This window comes from Mustela nivalis (genome assembly GCF_964662115.1).
Source record: "Mustela nivalis genome assembly, chromosome: 12".
NCBI lineage: Eukaryota > Metazoa > Chordata > Mammalia > Carnivora > Mustelidae > Mustela > Mustela nivalis.
The window spans coordinates 1,684,085-1,707,175 of NC_139031.1; the positions used below are offsets into that span (position 1 = coordinate 1,684,085).

Sequence of the window (23,091 nt, forward strand, 5' to 3'; positions counted from 1 at the left end):
ATAAATTAATGAAACATTTTGTTGAAGATTAAAAAAACTAATCCCATAACCATTTTTACAGATGAACAAGAAGATGAAGATGCCATAGTCAACAGGATTTCGTATGTATTTTAAAATTCATTTTTTCTGTTTCTATTTTCGATGCCATAAATTCTTCAAATTTAATTTGCACCTTTGGGCATAAATGTGGGAAAAAGTCACCTTTTTTATTGATATTAACCCTATCTTTAGAAACATATAAATATACAGTTGAGTCTTAAGCACCATGAGAGTTAGGGACGCTGGCCCTGTGCAGTTGGAAATTGTGTATAATTTTTGACTTCCCCCAAACTTAACTACTAATAGCCTACTATTGACTGGAAGTCTTACTGATAATATAAACAGTTGATTAACACACATTTCATATGTTATGTGTATTATAGACTGCATTCCTACAATATAGTAGCTAGAGAAAAGAAAATCTTACTAAAATCATAAGGGAGAGAAAATACATTTACAGTACTGCAATTTTTTAATTTAAAGATTTTATTTATTTGTTTGGCAGAGAGAGACACAGCAGAAGAGGGAGCACAGACAGGGGGAGTGGTAAAGAGAGAAGCAGGTTTCCCGCCAAACAGGGAGCCCAATGTGGGGTTTGATCCTAGGACCCTATAGTACTCTATTATATTTAGGGACGCCTGGGTGGCTCAGTTGGTTAAGCATCTGCTTTCGGCTCAGGTCATGATCCCTTGGTTCTGGTATGGAATCCCACATCGGACTTCCTGCTCAGCTGGCAGCCTGCTTTTCCCTCTGTTGCTCCTCCTGCTTGTTCATGCTCTCTCTCTCTATTTATTCAAATAAATAAAAATCTTTAATAAAAAAAAGTAGCTAGAGAAAAGAAAATCATCAGGGAGAGAAAGTACATTTACAGTACTATATATATTTTTAAAAAGATTTTTATTTATTTAATAGAGAGATAGCAAAAGAGGGAATACAAGCAGGGGGAGCGAGGGAGGGAGACGCAGGCTTCCTGCCAGGCTGGGAGCCTGATGTGGGGCTTGATCCTAGGACCCTGGGATCATGACCTAAGCTGAAGGCAGACACTTCATGACTGAGTCACCCAGTTGCCTCTATAATACTGTATTATATTTAATTTAAAAAATTCACTTATAAGTGGGCCTGTGCATTTCTAAGCCATATTGTTCAAGGATCAACTGTACATGGAAAAATGAGGATTGATTGTCTCCTGTTAAAATTTGCTTCTTTGAGGAGCTGATAATTTTACCTTCAGAGGTTTTAGCCAGGAAGTGGGCTTCTGGTGGGAAAGTTGCTGGGCCATAAGAAAGAAAACTCTGGGTTGCTTAATGGTCTCCTGAGAAGACTGTGACAGTCTTGGAATAAGGAACAGACATCTGTTCTAGCTAGCTGAGCATCTACCTGCTCTGAGCAGGTAGACGGTCTGATGATTCTTTAGGTTCCCTATAGCTCTCTTTCTCCTTATTTATGCTGATATATGATTGTTCTGCCCTTTAAATTTTTTGAGGTATCAAACTGGATGGGAAGCAGTAAGTTTCTTTTTATCAGATTTTGCTTGACTGAAATTTGAAATCACACAGATACAACTACATTGGAGAGATTCTTATGCCAGGATTCTTTTTTATTGATACTTTGAAAATTATTTGGCATAGCCCTGAATTTATAGAAAGGTTAGAAATAAACAAAAAAAGAGCCTTTTTAGGGGCACCTGAGTGGCTCAGTGGGTTAAAGCCTCTGCCTTTGGCTCAGGTCATGATCTCAGATCTCATGATCTCATGATCTCTGCTCGGCAGGGAGCCTGCTTCCCCTTCTCTCTCTCTCTCTCTCTGCCTGCCTCTCTGCCTACTTGTGATCTCCGTCAAATAAACAAATAAAATCTTAAAAAAAAAAAAAAGAGCCTTTTTGCCCTAGAACTGCTTGAGAATTTGCCAGCCTGGTTCTCTATTTCCTCAGGATACTTTTATATATAATGCCTACAAACAGTTGTATCTACCGTACAACCATCAAAATAATGAAATTGAGGCTGTACCACTCATGCCCCATTCAGATTTACCATTTGTCCCAGTCATGTCCTTTGTTGCGAAAGGACCCCGTTCAGAATCACACACTGCTTGTAGTTGTGGGTTCCCTTTAGTCGCCTTCAGACTGAAACCCTTCTTCAGTATTTTCTTGACTTCCCTATCCTTGATACTTCTGAAGATTGCAGGCCAGTTGTTTGGATGTGTGTCTTCATGATTGGTATCAGATTATTTATTTTGTGCCTGGGGTGGGGAGGAGGTGAGGGAAAGGGAGAAAGGCTGCCTGCACTTACCGCACATGTACACAAATACTCTCACGTACCCTGGGATATTACTCAGCTGTAAAAAGGAATATGTGGGAACCTCAAAAACATCATGCTAAGTGGAAGAAGCCAGACATGAAAGGCCGTTTAGTGTGTGATTCCATTTATGAGAGATAAACTAGTAAAGGTGAATCCATCCGTGTCATATTGATGGTTACCAGGGACCGAGGGGAGAGCAGAATGGGAAACAGCTCCTTCGTGAGTACAAGGGTTTATTTTGGGGTGATGAAATGTTCTGGAACTAGAAAGTGGTGGTGTTTGCACAGCACTGTGACTACACTAAATACCACTAGATTGTTCACTTTGAAATGGTTAATTTTATGTTATGTGAATTTCACTTAAATAAAAAAAATACTTTCAACTGAGAAGTGACTTGAGTAGGGCTGATTTGATTCATAACTGAACAGTGAATTTAAATGGACCTTGTTTTACTAGATTTGGTAATTTAAATTATTTTAAATGCCCTAGGGAAAACATCTGTAACTTTATATTGTAAATTCTTCTTGCTTTGTGGATTTAAAACTTAGGCCTATTACTTTATTTAAATTTATAGGATTAGGGGTTATAGTTTTATTTCAGACCATGACATTTATGAAAATTCTTCAGTGATTTATCATTTTTCTCTGTCTAAATTACTGTCTAAATTCCTGGTCTAAATAATTCACTTACCTCGAAAAGCTTCAGCAAATCACACACTGAATAAAGGGCAGATATAATTCCTTCCCAGTGACATGCTCTAGGGCTAAAGTAAGTACCTGTGAGATGTGTGCCACTCTCCTCTCTGTTTAGACTGTGCTCCACTCCTGGTGGTACGTTTACATGCACGCATTTGTGGGTCAGTCATTCACGAGCAGACCAGAGGACAGCACTTAGTCTTTGTGCGGCAGTGCAGTCTATGGAACGGTGGCTGTGCCTCGTTTCCTTCGGAGGCGGCTCAGGAGCCCTGACCTCCGCTTCTGCTTTCACCGGTTCTGCTGCCGTCGCTGTTGGGGTGGGCCTCAGGGCTTTGGGTTCTGCTGGCGGGTCCCATGAGTGGAGGCAGGCGGCTGGGGGAGCACTTACACTAAAGATGGGAGAGGGGCAAGGGGGAGGGCACCGAAGAGTATCAGGACTAGTCTGTTCCCTTCCACTGCCTCCCAGTGACCCTTTTGGCTTTCACTGCTTTTCTCCCCACCGTGTGTGATAGAGTGAGTGAGAACGGAAGAGGAAGGCAGATCTGGATTCAGATTCTGAACTCAGGATTAACTTCAGGTCAGAAGAGATTGAGAAACATTTGTTTTCTCTTTGTGTGAAGCTGAGCTCCCACTTACTCTGTCATGCTGTTGTGTGGATTAAGTTGTATCTGCAGAGTAATCCAGGGTTGGTGCTGGGGCTTTGTACGTGGGACTTAGGGGTTGCCTCTCTTCTCTCCACCATTTTTCCTTCCCTTGCCCCCTCCACCGAAGAGGAGGAAGTAGAAGGAGAGTCCTGCTAACAAGGAGATGAAAGGGCAAGAGCTCGACAAGTTCTTAAGTGCAGGGACTGGCATCCAAGTGAACTTTGCAACCCCAAACTACATTTTCTGAGAGCTACTAGTTAGTTGATTTGGCTAGTTAGTTGATTTGAGAATGAAATCAGAATGCCTAACTGCTGAAAGTTTGCGAGCCTTTGAGGTGAGAGGAGGGTTTCCATTGCAGGAGGTGGTCCTAGCATGACGTGTCAGAGACACGTCACCCTGGTGTGGGCTCTCAGGGTCTGAGAGGAGGGAGGGGATTTTCCCTGCAGAGGGAAATCCTGGCGCAGAGTGTGAGCTTGAGGGTGATGAGGGGCATCCGCATGTGTTTAGGGGTGCTCTGTCATAGGGCGTCAGAGGTTGGGGAGGGCATCCCTACAGGATGACAGAGCCCAAGTAGGCTGGTGTCCCTAGAGGGATGGCCTGGCGTGGCTATCAGAGGTCAGTGGGGAAGGAGGTAGGGCAGTCCCGAATGGGGAGTCACCTGAGCAGGATGGTGGCTCTGGGTAGGCTAGCAGTGTCAGATCATTTCCAGGGGATTGGTCCATTGAAGGTGATGGGAGCCATTTGCAGTTACGGGAAGGGGAGGAAAATGAAGATGAACAGGGTTGTTGCATTGCAGTTGGACTTGCCAGTGGACTGTCAGTGCGGCCTCATGGTTTATGACACAAAGTTATCGCAGCAGATTTCAATGTAAAAGCGGGTCAGGTAACTGTGTATGTGTACCTGTATGCATCGTGCGCACTTACAGTCCTTGCCTGTCCCTTGGGAGTGTGACACACCAGCAGCAGGGAGTATATTCAGCACCACTTCAGTGCTTCTAAATACAATTTCCCACTAATAGGGACCGAGGCCCCTTGGGGGAGAAGCTGACTGCAGGGTAGGGGAGGGGAAGTTCCAGGCTCATTCTGTGCATGTGGTACTGGCAGAGTGCAGGGAAGTGCCCCAAGAATGATGGGTACATGTCAAAAAGACCCAGAAGCCTCTGAGGGCTTCCACACCAATCAGGGACAATCTCAGTGTCTGGAGAATGATTGTAATGGACCCTACACAGAATAAAATAGAACAATCTTGAGTCTAAACTGATAGGAATCTGTAAATGAATAATCTTTCTTGGCAAGGAACAGGCTATTTTTCTTAGTTTCAGACTTAGCTTCCCACAAAATAGTTACTATTTAAAAGGGAAAAGAGTGATGTTAGAGTCAGAGAGCCTCGGCACACACCATCCTGACCAGTGGTCATCAGAACGTGACCAGCAATGGGGCAGACAAGGTCTAGGCTACCTGGTAGCCTGCAGAGAGAAGTGTGAAGCATTGCTTCTGTGATGCTCCTGCCTTGTGGAGGTGACAGACGGAGCTGGGCCAAAGCTGAGTTCCTGTTTTCCCGTCAGCCTGCCCCAGCTGCGGCCTTCTCCAAAACAGGCAGTACCTGCTCTGCCGTTCCAGTTCTCAGGCTAAAACTCAGATCAGCCTTGAGGGCTCTCTGCCCCCGCCCTCAGGCAGTCCTGTGGGTTCTGTCCTCAAAATCTGCTCCGTTTCAGAAGGTGATGTTTGTGAAACAGTGCTTTAATCCGAGGGGCACTTCAGTAGGTCTGTAAGCCATGGGCACTACTGCCCAATTTCGACTTGACTCAGGGCCTTACCTTATAGTAAGGACCCCTTGCCAGCATTGACCTGCACTGCTTTGGTCTTCTGTGAGTAGCTGTCACCCTAGGTGCCCATGAGCAGTGCGAGAGGGTGACAGCATCTTGTCTGAATATCCTGAGCCCAGTCATGGTACTTGGAATACATACAGTAGGTTCTGGAAGTGTTTTGTTGAGAGTTGGTGTTGTCTTTATGGTGACCATACATTCAGGCTTTCCTGGATCGTTGATTTCAAATACTTATTTGTCTTCATAAGCTTAGTTGTTGTTTTTTTTTTAAAAAAGATTTTATTTATTTATTTATTTGGCAGACAGATCAGAAGTAGGCAGAGAGGCAGAGAGAGAGAGGAGGAGCAGGCTCCCCGCTGAGCAGAGAGCCCAATTCGGGGCTCGATCCCAGGACCTGAGCCGAAGGCAGAGGCTTTAACCCACTGAGCCACCCAGGCGCCCCATACGCTTAGTTTTTTGTCGGATTACAGGACCCAGTTTTTGATTTGGAAACTGTGGTTGGTCGTCTTGCTGGTTGTGTGGTGAGTGTCATGTGAGCTGAGAAGAGAGGGATTGACTACTGAGAGGAATGCAGAGAGGTGTTTGCAGGACAGATGACAGAAAGGGGACCCTAGGGACAGAGCTGACTGTGCCCTGGAGCACAGAGCGATGAGGCGCATTGAGGTTTGGTGTACAAGAAGACTGGCTACATGGCACTGTATGGGGGAGTCTGTCGTGGCGAGAGGAGCCTCGCACACATACTGGAACAGCTGTGCGGGACCTGGAATGGTGAGCTTGTGGGTTTGATCCTGTTTTTAGCATTGGAAGGCAGACATGGTAGTGGTTGGGGTAAGTTCCTCACTTGACTTGCAAGGACAAAACCAGAGAAGCACGCTTCCGGCCACGGGCTGGTAGTTGCCAGAGTTGGCGGTGGACCCAGGCAGACATTGTTCCTAGTGCTTTTCCCAGGAAACATGCCAACTCAGCGAAACAGCTCCTAAGCCTTCTTCTGTGTCTGATTTGAGTTGTATTTTTGGTATGGATGATATGGTCTACATCTGAACTTTATCAATGATTTACTGAACAGAGAGGTTTCATGGTTGTTTTGGCTTTTAAGTAGGAAAACACTTCTTATGGTTGCCACAAGATGGCATTGGTCTCAAAGTTTCTCTAGTGGATGTGTATTGCCAGTGTTCAGTGTGCATTTTTTCCTTATGTCGTCTTACGTTTATTTTCACGTTGTTCCTCTATTGACTTTAATGGAATGGATATTAAATTAAGGTTCCATCTATAATGTTGGTGAGGTTTTCTTTTCCTTTCCCTTTTAGTCTTAAAAAAATCTTTAAAAAATTAGATAAAAAATTTTTAAACATTTCAGACATGTATAACTGAGAATGGGAAAACCCACTCTCCTGTGGGATTGTTATATATTATGTTAGGTTTTTTTTTTTTTTTTTGGTACTTCTGTTTTCCTGTGTATATAAGTGCTTTGTTTGTGTGTGTGTGTGTAAGCATGTATTCTATTTATTGTCCATGCTTTTTTAGTTTTTGTTTTTTCACTTAATTTATTTTTGACATCTTTCTGAATTAGTATTTATTAGCAATATCTTACTTTTAAAAATGACAGTGCAGTGTTTTAAATAGTTTAATAGTAGAATATTTAATAGTTAGATACTGTTTGCTAGTCTAATTTATTTTACCTTTACCGGTTTTAAGAGGTAGCTGACCAATGGCTTTGTTGAGTTTTTTTCCTTGAAATAACCATTTTGAATTGGTTTTTCATATTGTTTTCACAAGTATTTTTTTTTTCACCTGAATCAGTTTTTGCATTGCTGTTAGGATGTATCTGCCAGTTATTAATTAAATGCAATTGTGGAATAAATATTTAAATTTAAAAGAGGAGAGAGACGATGGCTTATTCTTTGTAAAATGTGCAGAGTACTTTGTCTTCTCTATGTGATTCTTGTAGGGTCTGCTTGTTCGAGTTACTGACCTTTTTCACAGAGTGAGGCGTTTTGGGGTATACCTAATTGAACTTCTAGTATAATACATACAACATTTGTCTCAAACTCCACGTATTTAATGAAAATCTTATGTAACTTTTTTGGATTAAGAGGTTTAAGAGTTTTTGTCCTTTTCGAATTCCGACCGTGTTCTTGCTTCCTCCAATGGCTGGTGACCGCGGTCTCTTCTCTTCCAGGCTGTGTCTGAGCACCTTCACGCTGGCCGTTTCAGCCGGGGCTGTTCTGCTCTTACCCTTTTCAATAATCAGCAACGAAATCCTGCTTTCTTTTCCTCAAAACTACTATATTCAGTGGCTAAATGGCTCCCTGATTCATGGTCAGTATATATTGCTTAATAATGAATGTTTTCGTTTTTTTCCGCACTGTATTTTTAGATTTGCCTTTTCTTAATTTCCTTCAGAATTTGCATCTTCCTCCAGTAAACCATGAGTCCTTCATAAAATCAGAAAACCAGATTTTACTTAGTATTCCTATTCTTAGTTGTGACAGCCTTTTCTGTTTTACTTAATCAAGTAAATAATGATTTTGATAAACAAATTCTTATTTAAATATGTATCAGGAGAATTCTGGTTTATCTGGATATGTCAAAAGAACTCAACCTCCATTTAAGACCTAAAAATACTAGCCATAGTTTTCTACTTCATTTATTTACTCTTAGTTACTTTTTTCATTTAAGAATGTGTAATTGAAGTGGAAAAAACTCTTTTGTCAAGTATGAACTTTAAAATTAATGTGGTTAAAAAAGTGACTTACTTGCTGTGGGCAACATGGTATATTGCTTGGAGGCCAAGTAGACCTGCATTCCAATCTTGACGCTACCATTTTCTAGAAATTTTTGGTGAGGTAGGACATTTTAATTTTGATTTATAAAATATAAAATCTAATACATAGATCTTTTTATTCTTATTGAATTATGATTTCTTTATATGTGAAACATCAGCTTTTTATTAGATTTTTGTAAATATGTCCTGGTTATTTTTCTTTTTAACTTTATTCGCTTTTTTGATTGATAGAATTATTAACATTTGTATTTTGCCCAGTGTGCAGTCTTTTTACTTCCTTTGGTCTAATTGTTCTGTGTTTAGAGGGTCTTTTCCCTTCCCGAGACGTGACAAATAGTCTCTCTCCCCTCATTTTCTAAAGATGACTGTGTGCATAACTCTTTATCTGGAATTTATCTACACAGCTACCTTTTCTCTCACTCCTTTGTGTTTAAAGAAATGCTGTGTTTGCTGTAGAATATTTGGAAAACAATATACAGTGAAGAAAATTAATGTTACCCCAAATCCTACAACTCACAGAGCTATTGGGAGTACTGTGGCCTGTAGCCTTCAGTAAGGTATATTCCTGTGGATACATAACCAGATGGAAACCTTCATGGACTCACTGATAATTTGCATTTTCCTAAATCAGCATATAAGGGGGAGGTTTCCATGCCATTAACTACTTTTCTGTGCAATTTACAGTAGTGCCTGAAGTTGTTAAAAGCATGGATTGTTCCCTTTTTTTTTTTTTTTTAACTAAAAAAGCTTCATCTTTACAAATAAATATTTGTCCTTAGGATAAATTTCTGCAGTTTGCTTTCCAGGTAAGCACACTTCAAAAGTTTTGAGAAGATATTTCCTGATTCCAGAAAGCTATGTGAATTCCACTAGTGGTTTCACTTTCAGTGGTGGGATGGGGGAGGGGCTCCTCTTCCCAGAATGCATCTTCATCAACTGTGGGCAGTACTTAAAACCTGCCAATTCAAGGGGTGCCTGGGTGGCACAGTCAGTTAAGTGTCCGACTCTTGGTTTCTGCTCAGGTCATGGTCTCAGGGTCAGGAGCTTGAGCGTCGGGTTCCATGCTCGGTGCAGTCTACTTGGATTCTCTCTCTCTGCCCTACCCCCAAGTAAATCTTTAAAACAGTCATTCCAATTCGAAAACGTGAAACATTTCTCCTTGTAAATGTACATTACTTTAGTTACTAGTATGATAGGCATTTACAACATTTATAAAACATACTCGGAGGTCATTCATAGTTTTTTTTTTTTAAGGTTTTATTTATTTGACAGAGAGACACACAGCGAGAGAGGGAACAGAAACAGGGGGAACTGGAGAGGGAGAAGCAGGCTTCCTGTGGAGCAGGGGGCCCAATGCGGGGCTCGATCCTGGGAACCTGGGATCATGACCCGAGCCGAAGGCAAACACTTCATGTCTGAGCCACCATAGTTATTTTTTTAGTAAATTGCCTACCTGTGTTTCTTTTGCCCATTTTTACAGTGTTTCCCCCCCCTTTTTTTAAATTAAATTTTTAATTTTCTTTAGTTAACATACAGTATGATATCAGTTTCAGGTGTACGATATAGTGATTCAGCACTCCATGCACCACCTGGTGATCATCACGATGAGTGTTACTTCTTCATCCCCATCTCCTGCCTCACTCATCCCCCGACCACTCCTTCCCCTCTGGTAACCACCAGTTTGTTCTCCATAGTGAAGAGTCTGTTTCCTGTGTTTCCTGGTTTGACCCCCAAATCTTGTTCGCTTGTGCATTTGTTTTGTTTTTTAACTTCCACATACGAGTGAAATCATAGGGTCTTTGTCTTTCTCTGAGTGACTTATTTCTCCTCGCATGATAGTCTCACTCCATCCATGTTGTTGTAGATGGCAAGATTCTATTCCTTTTTCCACCCGCTTTTATTTTTAAGTAATCAGTTGTTTATCAGGTTAATTGCAAATACTTTCCTCCTGTATGTCCTTTAATACTGCTTAAACTGTTTATTGACATGAAAAATTTTAACATTTTAGTTTAATCATATATTTGAATTTGGCCTTTGTGGTTTCTGTTGTGCTTGGAAGTAGAAACAAATGGAGTCATGATGCTCTGAAGACCTTGTGAATTCAGCAATATTAGTACTAATTATTAAATTAATAATTTAATAATTACTCACTTTTTTGCTTAGCAATTGAAAAAAACTCAAATAAGCAAACTGAAATTAATACAAAAAATAAATCTTCTACTGAAAAGTCTGCTGTTACTGTGAAAGGCAGGAAACAGCCTGGAAAGTAAAGGCTGTGAATATTTTGGTGAGTTATTTTTAGATGACATGTTATTTGTTATTAAAAATACGTGGATAATATATAATTTAGAAAACGTTTTTTACATGTATTGTCTAAAATGTTTGAGGAGGACTGTTTGGCATGGTTCCTCTTGGCCCTACCTTTCTGTAAAGCTGTAGGTACTGTGGCACATACGTTTTGCAGGGTTGGGCTCCAGGTGTTTTTACCAGCAGTGCAGGTGATTTCAAGCTGGGCTAACCAGTATGACAGGTCAACTGGCCTTTGTTTCCAGTTTCGCTGAGTAGAAATTGCGTACTATACTTAATGACCTTCACATACTCTAAATCAAGGTCATTTCTTTTATTCTGTTTATGGACTGGAAGTAAGAGTGACCAGCACATGACATGCCATATATTTGGAGGTCTTAACTCTGGAAGTAAATATATTTGTTTTATTGATAGTCTTTCTCATTAGGATGTAAAGTGTGCGTGTAAGCTCAAATATTTTGTTTATAAATTAGGGCTTAGAGCAATGATTCCCACATAGTGATGGCCTAATAAATGTGTTGAATGAAAATGTAATAAATAATAATTTTGAACTTCAGTAAACCACAGCATCTGAAAGTTGGGGAACTAGAGGAAGAACTTTCTAAATGATGTCACTGCTTCTAAATGTATTCTTAGGAATAAGTTTTAGGAGGCCTGGGATGTAAGTCTTGGAAATTTTCCTTGAGAGTTTTATGACCCCTGGCTTTGTTTCTGCTGAATCTTTGGTAGGTCTGTATCCTTTGCTGCATGTAGTGAATTTCATGAATCTTTAAATTCATCTTTCTCTTCTAAATTCGTAGCTTTTTTTAACCTTGTCAGTGACATTCGAGGGAGTGATTATTAGTTCCTAAGATTGTCTTGGGTTGAAGATTTTTCAGCCTTAGACATGCTTGCTTCTTGGCTTTTAAAAAATCATTAATGGGCCCCAATTACGGTGATACTAAGACATGCCCCGAGGCATGTCCTGTTTTCTAGACAACACTCTTCCTCACCTCCATTGTGGAGGAGCAGTCCAGGTTCTGCTTGGTGGCCAGGACTCCCTTCCTTGCTGGTTGAGAGGCTGGAGGACCATAGAGTTTTGGGCAACAGTCTGAGCTTCCAGGTCCGTGGAATCACTGTTCTACCTCCTGGTGGATGTGTTCCTCCTTTTGGAGCTAGAACCGCTAGCCTAGCAGCACTAGTTTCTAAGGTTATAGGAACAGGAGGCAGAGGTTTGCTAGGGGTCAGTAGTGCTACCACTTCCATTTCTGCCCCTTGATTCTTGGGCCTGTGGACCCTGGCTATGAGAGAAATACCACCATGTATTGAACACAGATTCAGGGTGAATACAACTTCTTAGAGTACCTTTCTTCAGCCCTGTGAGGTATTACCTCTTAGCTAGTACCATAACTGAGTCTTCAAAAGGGCATTCTGTTGAACCAGCTGCTTCAAGATGGTGGGAAACATGCATGACCAGTGAATTCCAAGGGCATGGGCCCATTATTCTGCTGTGAGGTATTTCCTAGATCAGAAGCACTCCTGTGATGATGGTGGACAAGGCATTCTGAAAGTCCGCAGATAGTAGTTTTGGCAGCAGCTCACCTTGCGTTCAAGGTGAATCTGTACCCAGAGTAAGTGGCTGTTCCAGTAAGGACAAAATGTTGCCCTCTCCATGATGGAGTGGCCCATTTCACTGAACCCACCACCAGGTAGCTGGCTAATCTCCCCTGGGAGTGGTGCCATAGTGAGGTCTCAGTGTTGGTTTTTGCTGCGGACAATTAGGCACACAGTGGTAAACGTAGCCAGATGATTCCGATGAGTAGCAGTGTACATAGCTGAGCCCATGTCTAATCTCCACCCTGCCATCATGGCCACTTTGTTTATGAGCCCATTGGACCAGGACAGGGGTGCTGGGGAAAGAGGCTGACTGGTGTCCTATCCACTTGATTATTATTGTTATTTATTAAGATTATTTATTTATTTGACAGACAGAGATCATAAGTAGGCAGAGAGGCAGGCAGAGAGAGAGAAGGAAGCAGGCTCGCTGCCGAGCAGAGAGCCCGATGAGGGGCTCGAACCCACAACCCCGGGATCATGACTCGAGCTGAAGGCAGAGGCTTTAACCCACTGAGCCACCCAGGCGCCCCTATCCACTTGATTATTAAACTTCTCCTTTGCCAGTGTCCTCTTTTGACGAGAAGTCACATGGGACACGTATATCTTCACATTTTTTTTTCCCATTCAGAGAGTTCTGTCTGTATACCTCTGCCCCCAATTCCCTTGCTACCAGTTTTCTAGTCGTTTCTTCCTGACCGTCTGGCACATCACTGGACACAACGCGTGAGTTTGTAATTACATGTCTGGCCATTTCTCCTCCCAGGCAAAGTGAACAGCCAGGAGCATCGGGAGGATTTCCCTTCAGTGCTGTCCTTCAGGGACGTTTCCGAGGGCCCCAGTGCTGCGGCCGTCCACTCTGGGTGCTGTCGTGTAGAACCATCTGTAAACCAGGCTGGAGTCTTTTCTTCCCTCTGTCAGCTGACTGTAAGGAACGTCCTGTGGGGCCTCAGGTGCAAGTTGGGGGAGAGAAGTAGTAGAGTAGGAGTGGGGACATGGGCATTTGGTCCACTTGTTCATGTGACTTACTTGTACCTTCAGGGCCTGCTTGGGCTTGATCATGTCCATACCACTTCTGTTGGGTGGTGGAGTGCTGCTGTACGTCTGGTGTCATGGCTCGGTGGTCAGATAACAAACACCCTGTTCCTGATGGGCAGCTCCAGTCACATGGTAACTTGGTGGCTCATGATGAAGTGTTCAATCTCTTTTAAGGCCCAGTAACAGGCCAAGATCTGTTTCTTAAAAGAGACTGGTTATCTGTGCAGGGCTGTCCTTCATGTATGTCCCAGAGGGGCAGGGGCTGTAGTGCTGTAGGACTTTGCTCGAAAGTCCTAAGGGCCTGTGCCATGATCTGTCTCTAGCGCCTGTCAGAGGCTCCAAGCAGCACCCCCTCTGCCACAGACACTTAAGGCACCAGTGGATTTGCGGACCCGGTGACCTGAGGAGGAAAGCAGTTTGCACAGCAGCCTGTGCTTGTCGCAGAACCTTCTTTTGTTCTGGACCCCACCGTACACTGGCAGCTCTGGGCGTCACTTGGTAAATGAGCTTGAGTAACACACCCAGAGGGGCTCTGTGAGGGGTTTGTCACCTCTAAAATCCTAAGAAGCCCATGGACAGTTGTTTCTCTCTTGGTTGTAGGAAGAGCCAGATTCAACAACTCACCCTTCTCCTGAGAAGAGAGCTCTCCATGTGTTCCACACCACTAGACCCCCTAGAACTTTCATTGACATAGAAGGCCCCTGAATTATTCTTGGATTGATTCTCCACCTCTGACATGAAAATGTCTTACCAGTTAGTCTAGATACTTGCTACTTCTCACTCACTAGATCCAATCAGCACAATGTCATCATTAGAATGGCCCCTGTGATATTTTGTGGAAGGGAAAGGCCATCAATATTCCTGCAAATTAAATTGTGACACAGGACTGAAGAATTGGAGGGCCCTGAAGGAAAGCAGTGAGGGTGCTTTGGTGGCTTTGCAGCTGCAAGTAAACTTCTTACGGAAGGTCTTAGGGGACAGAGATGAAGACAGAGGCCAGGAGTCACACACCAGGTACCAGTGTGTTAATTTACTCAAGCATTGAAACCACATCTGGAACAGCAGCTGGAACAACAGCAACAGTGGGGGGTCGCGATCGATCGAGTGAGGCTTATGGTAATCCACTGTCATTGTCCTGAGGTATGTTCTGGGGATGTGGGAGTCACCACTTTTGTGTCTTTCTAACCCTTGATGGTGGCACTAATTTCTGCATTTCTTCCGGGGATGTGGCATGACTTTTGGTTTACTATTTTCCTAGTTAGAGGCAATTCTAGAAGCTTCCATGTGGTGTTTCCCACTGTAGGAGCCCTTATTACAACAGGTCAGGGGACCAGAGTAGGGATTCTGTCAGCTGTGAAGTATATCTGTTCCTTGTGCCTTCTGGCACTGGGCATGTGACCATAGACCGGGTTTGCAGACCCACTGGGACATCTGTGAGACCTGAGCTAATATTCCATCGACAGGCTGATCTCCTTAAGCCCTTCCTCTGTCTGGTGGGCCACAGTGGTATTTTGGGTCTCCTAGATTTAGTGTCAGGTCAGAGCCAGTGTTTAGTAGTCCTTGGAAAGTCTCAGGGTTTCCTTTACCCCAGTGCAGTTATATCATCCACATTCGTCAGTCATTTAACATTTTGTAAAACTTGGGAGATTTTCTTGAGTTGTTATTTGTCTTCTTGGTTAAGCCTTTTGTGAATTTCTGCCAAATTCTTTGAGGTCTCAGAAGATGTCTGAAATTATCTTTATCTCCCATGGATCATTGCTCCCGTACTGTCACACTGAAATTTTCCAGTAAAGATTCATCGTTCAGTGAGTAAAAGTTATTTATTGTGTCATTAGCAATACCTTGGCTAAAAAAAGAACTTAATTTGAAAAGAAATAGAATGACTTACCTATAAAATTGTCAGTATGGATGGTTTTGATCGCTTGTGCCTTAGTGTGTAAATCACATGCACTAGGCCAGTATGAGTATTGATAATGCTTTAGTATGTTTAAAAATATTTGGTTTGAATTAAATACAGTGTCTGGATTTTGGGCACGTGGATTTAAGATGTTACATGTTAACCAGATTACGGTAGAATGCCACTTCACTTCTGTGGGCCAGAATTTAGTAATGTAAATAAATAAAATATTACTCTTAGTTCTAAATCTCTATCATGGAACAAGATGTATCTCTGTATACAGTGAGAAAATTATTAAAACAGCTTGAAAAATGTGATGTACAAAAATGATATCTGAGCTGGAATGAGGCAGAATGCTGATCCTCTGGTCATGGGCAGTGTCAGCCCCATGTCTGTCAGCCGGATGCAGCTGAGCCATGTCCCTTCGTTCGCTTAGTGTGGGTATGACATGGCCAGCAACTGTAGATATTCTAGGATGGTACAAAGAGAGCAGAGATGACAAATTCAAATGGAACTAAAATTTGTATTGTCACTTGTATTGTTAAAGTTGGCAAAGGGTGAAACATGGACAGAAAAAAGAAAGCATCTATTTGTATTCACTTCCTTTGTATCTTGTTAAAACTTAGAAAAATATGAAATGAGTTCCACAGGTTGAAAAACTGATACACAGGGGATTTTCTTCTCTGGGTGATAGACAGGTCTTAGAATGAGATGGGGACTTGTGAATGCACTAAATGCATTGAATTACTCCCTTTCAGTGATAATTTCACGTAATGTGAGATTAAAGTTAAAAACTGAACAGGAATAAATCTTTGGAGGGTAGGAGAATAACGGTGTCAGTTGTGCCTTAAATGGTCAGGAAATAATTCTTTAGTTCTTTGAGGTATCCTGCCACCGGGGGCCAATTTTTGCTAAGCTGTCCATACTCCTTGTGAAACAGACAGAGACACATATTTATAACATGATTGCCTAGTTGACTTTTAGTTTTTAAGAGATAGCCACCATGAACCTGACTAGTCTTTTTAAGGCGTGGATATTTTATTTTGATTTTTCAACAGGAATAGACAGTATGCTATTGTGGGTATCATGAAGGAACAATACAAAATCCATCTTTATTTTATCAATTTTCAGGTCCCACGAAGATTAAAAAAAGTCAGACTTCTGGATTATAAGCAATCAAACTTAAAAAGAAAAATAAATATTACATCTACTTATGTATAGATATTAAATCAAAATCAGTCCTTCATAAAGTTTAATATATCATTATTTAATTTTACCAGTAGTTTCTAATTAATTGGTCTTAATAGTCACTTATTACTGTAGTTACTGGATTTTTTTTTTTTTAAAGATTTTATTTATTTGACAGAGAGAGATCACAAGTAGGCAGAGAGGCAGGCAGAGGGAGAGAGGAGGAAGCAGGTTCCCTGCTAAGCAGAGAGCCCGATGTGGGACTCGATCCCAGGACCCCGAGATCATGACCTGAGCCGAAGGCAGCGGCTTAACCCACTGAGCCACCCAGGCGCCCTGTAGTTACTGGATATTAATAGAGGTATTATTTTTAATATTAAAAATAAAACACAATCTAAGTGTCAAAGTAAGAAATTTACTTAATTGAATTTGGTAGATCCTAACAGTGGAGTGCTTTTTGGCCATTAGAGAAAGATGTTGAAAAACACATTTTTCTCTGGGTGGTAGAATTAATTACAGAATACAAATTTTTTTTTTTGGTGATTGTATTTTATAATATTTCTACAACAGACATTGCTTTTTTGTTATAAGAAAAAAGTTATATTAAGATAAAAAGTTGTACAGCTCTGCTAAAATTGTTCTTTAGTTTTTGTTCTAATTCTGAGGTTCACACAATACTTACTGTTCAAAAGCTTTAGAAAGCTTTTAGAAAGACTTGTCTTTCTCTAAAGCTTCTCCTTTCTTGGTAGAATTTTTTTTTATTATATAACTCACTTTTTGACAACTGCATTAGATCCTCAATCCCACTGAAATACTGATTTTAACTTAGATTTGTCATTTTGGAAATGTACTGAATATGGCTAAACTCTAATTAATTTTCTGTTTTAAATTCATGAAAATTTTCACCTAGATGACGGAAAGTAATAGATCAATCATTTGTTTCATAGTATTCTATGGTGGACTTTGGAATATTTTGTACTCCAGCAGATGGAGCTAGAAGTTAATGCATCCTGTGGTGATCTCGCAGGTCTGTTTGGTTTGGTTTGAAATGAAGTCTTCTAGGATTAGTAAATAACCTTTGTTTAAGTTTAGGTACGTCTTTGGGGAATAGACATAAGAGATCTTTCAAAAAGGTTGTCACTTATATTGCTTTAGACAGACTATGAAGTTTTTGAATTTTTTGGGTTATATTGATATAATTTAGCTATATTGAAGTAATTTTAGCTTTTTGAGTAGAGAAATTTGATTAATATTTTTATTTTATAAATTAATATGTAGTCATATATAATAAATTATATATATTAGTCTTGATTTAAAATTGGGAAAGTTTTATCAAAATTATAGAATAATTCTTAAGGGATATATATGTATGCATGTCTGATGTATGTTTGTAAAATGCTGGAAACTTATTAAGTCTTACAAAATTGTCAAGAATATAATTACTACTTGGGAATGTTAGATGTATTATTTTTCTCTGTATTAGGTGTGTTTCTCAAAGTAACTTCAACTTATATGTTGTAGATTTAATAATTAACATAAACTAAGTCGTTGAGACTTTCACATTTATATACTCTGGTAAATAAGCTTAGTTTTTTGCATTTACTTATTTAGTCTTTGAATAAAAACTGGTTATTTATGTAGATGATTATCCTGTTAAGATAAGACCATCAATGCTCAAAATCTTTGTGTTAAATCAATATTTCTTGCAAAAATAAATACAGTGGAGGTTCTGTATCATATTATATCCCTTTCTACAGTTGTGGTTGTCAAAACCTTTAGTACTAACGTTGAGTCTCCTGGAAAAGGGACAGTTGGGGGAAAGTAAAAGAAATTATAAAATTATATATATGTACACACACGTATGTGTTATATATACACACACATATATAGCATATACACATGTGTACACATATTACGTGTATATGAAGTTCAGCATGTAAAAGTGTAGGCATCTAATTTCCTGCCAAACTAAATGAGTTCGTATTCAGAATCTTTGTAATCATGCGCACCGTTTTCTTCACTTGTTCTGCAGACATTGCTCCTCCTTCATATCTGTTGATAGAGATTTCTTCAGCTTTTCATAACTGTCTTCGTTTTAATTGTGTGGGTTAGTCAGAACAGATACTTTTTCTGATTTGTGAGCTTTTGCCCAAGGCATTGTCGTATTTCGTAACTTTTGATTCTCAGAGAAAAATGTGTAGCTTTTCCTGCATGAAAGGGGACTGGCGAGAAGGAGGAATTCTGAACTGTGTGGATTTGTAGCGCAGTAACAATAAAAGCGTCTGCTTCTGCGCTACGGATGAACTACGTGTATTTGTAGCTCAGTAACAATAAAAAAGTCTGCTTCTGTGCTACGGATGATAGTTGTTTCAAATTGCAAAAACTTACAAAGCTCCCTTCAGTGTAAAAAAGTTAGTGGAGTTTAAGCATCCAGGGGTTTATATTCATGGTGGCAGCTGTTAGAGAGCACGCTCTGAGCTCCCTGCTCGGTGCTGATTCAGCTGGAGCTGGGAGTTGAACTGTGCGGCCAGTGAGGCTGGTAGATACAGTGAGTGGTGTGGCCTAGGAGAAGTCCAGCATTTTGTTGGGAGATTACCAAACAGGGATTTGGAGAGAAGGAGGTTTAAATATGTTTCTTTTTTTTTTTTTTCTTTTTTTTTCTTTTTGGTAAGGGTCTTTGTTTGCTCCTTATAGAAAACTTACAATATGTAGAAAAGTAGGAAAAAAATCATCCATAATTTTAGTATATTCACATTGTTGGTAATTTGTGTAATTCTTTGCAGTTTACTTTCTGTATCTATTATTGGTCATTGTTGTTTTCATATATTTTTAATATCATGTGTATACAGGTTTTTGTTTTGTAACTTTGTTGGGGTATAATTAATGAGAATCTTTTTTTTTAATTTTAAAAAGATTTTATTTATTTGAGAGTACGAGCATGAGAGAGCATGAGCTGGGAGAGGGGCAGAGAGAGAGGGAGAAGCAGGCTCCCTGCTCAGCAGGGAGCCGGAAGAGACTGGGCTGTTTCAGGACCCGGGGATCATGACCTGAGCCAAAGGGAGATGCTTAACTGACTGAGCCACCCAGATGCCCCTAATGAGAATACTTCTTTGGGAATGGTTGAGAGCTAATTTTAGTTGTAACTCACTTTCTTGTCTTTATCTGGTCACATTGCTGGTGTGCATTAGAATTTTTCAATTGTTTGGAGCATTTGCCTTATTTTGAGATGGCTGGCAGGAGGCACTGACTTTTGTTTAGTATTTGGTATGTTATTTCTCTTCTGTTCTTTATGAGAGCCTATGAGTTAAGTTATAGCCTGTTTTATACATGAGGAAACAGAGTTGAAGTTCCTTTTCTCGCTCATATATAACTGATAGATGCACACTCAGGCTAGTCAGATGTAAAGTCAGACATAAAGTGCCGCTCACGCAGACATTGGCCATCAGGACTTTTAGGCCTTGTACATCACGAATAGTATGAATGCCTTGTTTTATTACAGGACATTATAGCACACAAAGTACATACAGTACAAGCAGTGTTTTATTGAAGTTGGATTTGTTAAAGCCTTCCCATATTTGGTGTTTTCAGAAGGCTTGGGTCTACATGTGCTCACATATAAACACATGTAGCAGTGCTGAATTCTGTTTCAGTGTTTTACAAACTGATCAGAAGCTCAACTAATTTTGTTTTACACAGAAGGATAGAATTAATAAGCTGTCATATTCTCAGTTTAAACATTTCCTTTAGTAAAATCTTATTAAGCTGATTGCTTTTTGTAGCAGATATTAGCAAAATTCAAAATATTGTGCTTTTTCATTCAGAATGTTAAGTGTGAGATCCGTAGAGTTGGATCTTGCTCTCTAAAAGAGCAAGAGATCTTGAATCTATTCCCTTGTCTATCATTTGTAAGTTACGGAATTTGTGTGGCATTTATTTAACCTCTTTTAAAAAAGGAGTTTGGTTTCTGAGTGAATTAAACAAGGGATCTCCAAGTTCTTTTCTGCTCCAAAACTCTGTGTTTCCTTTTATTCCTGGTGCATTAAAATAAAAGTGAACTTTTGCTTATTTTGAACGAATCTTAATTTCAGAATCTTACAAATGTAGTCTATCCTGCTTAAGTATTTTGTCAAAGACATCTTTATTTAGACCATTAGAAACAAGAAGAGAGGTCCTTTTAGTTTAAAGCAATTCTTTGAGAAGATCTAAAACTAGTACTTTTTTTCCTTAAGTGATTTATTATTTTTTTTCCTTTCAGAGTGTAAATTGAAAATAGCAGGTAGCAGGAGCAGGAGCTTAACAAACGGAGGCTTTGCAATGATTTCATTATATTTAAGATGTTTTTAGGACACTATCTTTTTTTTGAAATTTATTTACTGAGTGAGAGAGAGCACATAAGCAGGGGCAGTGACAGGCAGAGGGAGAAGCAGACTCCCTGCTGAGCAGGGAGCACAATGTGAGACTTGGTCCCAGGACCCTGGGATCATGACCTGAGCTGAAGGGAGACACTGATGGAGCCACCCAGGCGCCCTTAGGACACTGTCATTTGATTACGGTATACTTTCTAAATGTATCAAAGAATATAATGAGCAGGGTATAGAAAAGGGAGAATAAAGAATAAACTTGATGGTTTTGTGAGGTATCGTAGAGGTCCACTGTGGAATGTGTACTGGAGCAATTACATTTTAGGAATGTAGGGCAAGAGAGTAAAGAGAATGGATAACAATTTCGTTGAGTAAGTGAGAACAAAGACATAGGAATTGAGGTTGAGGCTTTATTGAGTTGTGTGTTGAAACAATTAAAAAAGGGGGCAAGAACATCAGTAAGTATTTGGGAAGTCAACTTCAAACAGTGGGTAACTACAGGTTAAAAACAGCTTTTTAAAGATTAACAAATCCACGAGGACAGTAAGTAAAGAAAGAGTGAACTGCTGTGGTGTTTTATGCCCAGAGCATTCCCTGTGTTTATTGTTTTATCAAAAACCAAGGCTCAGGTATGAAGTAAGAAAATCAGTATTCAAGTTTAAAAGCTACATATAGTCTAACCAAGATGATTAAGAGAGATTGTATATACCCTGTCACCTAAAACAACTAAGTTTTCGAGAAAATGTAGGCACTGAAGCTCAGCAATTCAGCATATATGAGTCCTGCAACCAGGGTGCTGCCGGGAGGATGGGGGTGCAGGATACAGATGTGGGGGGGGGCAAGTGACTGGAGGTTCTGGACAGAGTCCTAGACAGGAGCGAGTCGCACTGAGACGCGCTGTTGTACAGGTAGATGAATGAAAGGGCTATCATCATCTCAGTTGAAACATTTCTCCTTGTAAGTCGTACTAAACTGATGTTCTTTTTGTGGGGGTGGCAGAAGCTGAAATGAAGGTTTTTCATGAGGTTGCATTCCTTATTGGAGGCTTTGGGAAATAATTTACTTCCAGGATCATTCAGGTTATTGGCTGAATTTGGTTTGTTGTGGTTTTAAGACTGAAGCCCATTTCCTTGCCAGGTGCTGGTCTTTGCTCTAGAGGCTGCCCACCTCTTGTGTTTTTCATTTGACCCCCTCTAGCAAAAGTGGCTTGAGTTCCTCTCTGATATACCCTTCTGCTGCTTCTCTCTGACTTCAGCTGGGGAACGTTCTCTGTTTTTAAAGGTTATTTGGGTAGGTTTCACCCACCTGGCTAATCTAAGATGATCTCTCTGTCAACCTATGTTAAGGTCCATGACCTTAATAATTATATCTGCGGTCTTTTTGGCATTGAATAATGGTCCTCTTTCCTGCCTACCCATTTCCCCCCATTCAGGTCTACCTAGAACCTCAGAATGTGGCCTTATTTGGAAATAATGTCTTTGAAGATGTAATTAGTTAAGATAAGGTCACATGGGCTTAGGGTAGGCCCTAATTTAATTACTAGTATCCTTAAAAGAAGATAAAACGAAGACACAGACACACCTGAAAAAGGCCATGTGAAGACATAGGTAGATTTGGAGAGATACATCTGTAAGAACTAGGAATGCAGCTACCAGAAGAGATAAGGAAGGATTCTTGCCTAGAACCTTCAGAAGGGATATGGCCCTACTGATAACGTGATTTTGGACTTAGAGCCTCCAAAACTGTGAAAGAACAAATTTCTGTTGTTGGAAGCCATCCAATTTGCTGTACTTTGTTAGTGCAACCCTAGAAAACTAATATATCATGTAATGTAACATAGTCACAGATTCTAGGGATTAAGATGTGGACATCTTTGGGGGTTCACTCTGCCTACCTGGAGTCCACACCTGAGTACAAAGCAGGGCCTCCCTGCTCATTAGGGTGCCTGCTTCTCCCTCTCCTCTCTCTCAAACAAATAAAATTAAAAAAAAAAAAAAAGATAACTGGCTGCTTAAAAAATAGTAACAATGTATTGTGATTTTATAGCATACACAGGTAAAATGCATGACAACAATAGCACAAAGGCAGAAGGAAAGAAATGAAAATACACTATTGGAAGGTTATTATGCTGTACATGAGTATTATATTACTTGACAGATTATGATTAGTTAAGGTGTATGTGATAAACCTGCACATAACCCTAAAATAGTTTAATGAAGAGGTATAGTCAATAAGCAACTGTAAAAAATAAAATGGAATCATAAAAATTAATCCAAAGGAGTACAGAAAAAGAAGAAAATGGGACAATAAATGAGACAAAAAGAAAATAAAGAGCAAATCAACAGACTTAAACCTGACCATATCAGTAAACATCAGTGGTGGTTTAAACATTCCGATTAAAAAATCGAGATTGGGGGCACCTG

At 40.3% G+C, this 23,091-nt stretch overlaps 1 protein-coding gene across 13 annotated transcripts in view; it reads left to right on the forward strand.

The window, feature by feature from the left end:
* LMBR1 (limb development membrane protein 1) overlaps positions 1–23,091 on the forward strand; it is a 156,975-nt gene that overhangs the window by 37,433 nt on the left and 96,451 nt on the right. For 9 of the 13 annotated variants that reach the window (XR_014301147.1, XM_082692933.1, XM_082692940.1 and 6 more), the window contains 2 exons: positions 62–101; positions 7,679–7,818. The exons of 1 other annotated variant lie outside the window; for it this stretch is intronic. Coding sequence is in view for 8 of the 12 variants with exons in the window: in XM_082692933.1 (XP_082549059.1) it covers positions 62–101; positions 7,679–7,818 (180 nt within the window). In the remaining 4 variants the exon portion in view is untranslated. The remainder of the gene's footprint in view (positions 1–61; positions 102–7,678; positions 7,819–23,091) is intronic. 3 more of the 13 variants (XM_082692944.1, XM_082692935.1, XM_082692936.1) reach the window with 2 other exon arrangements.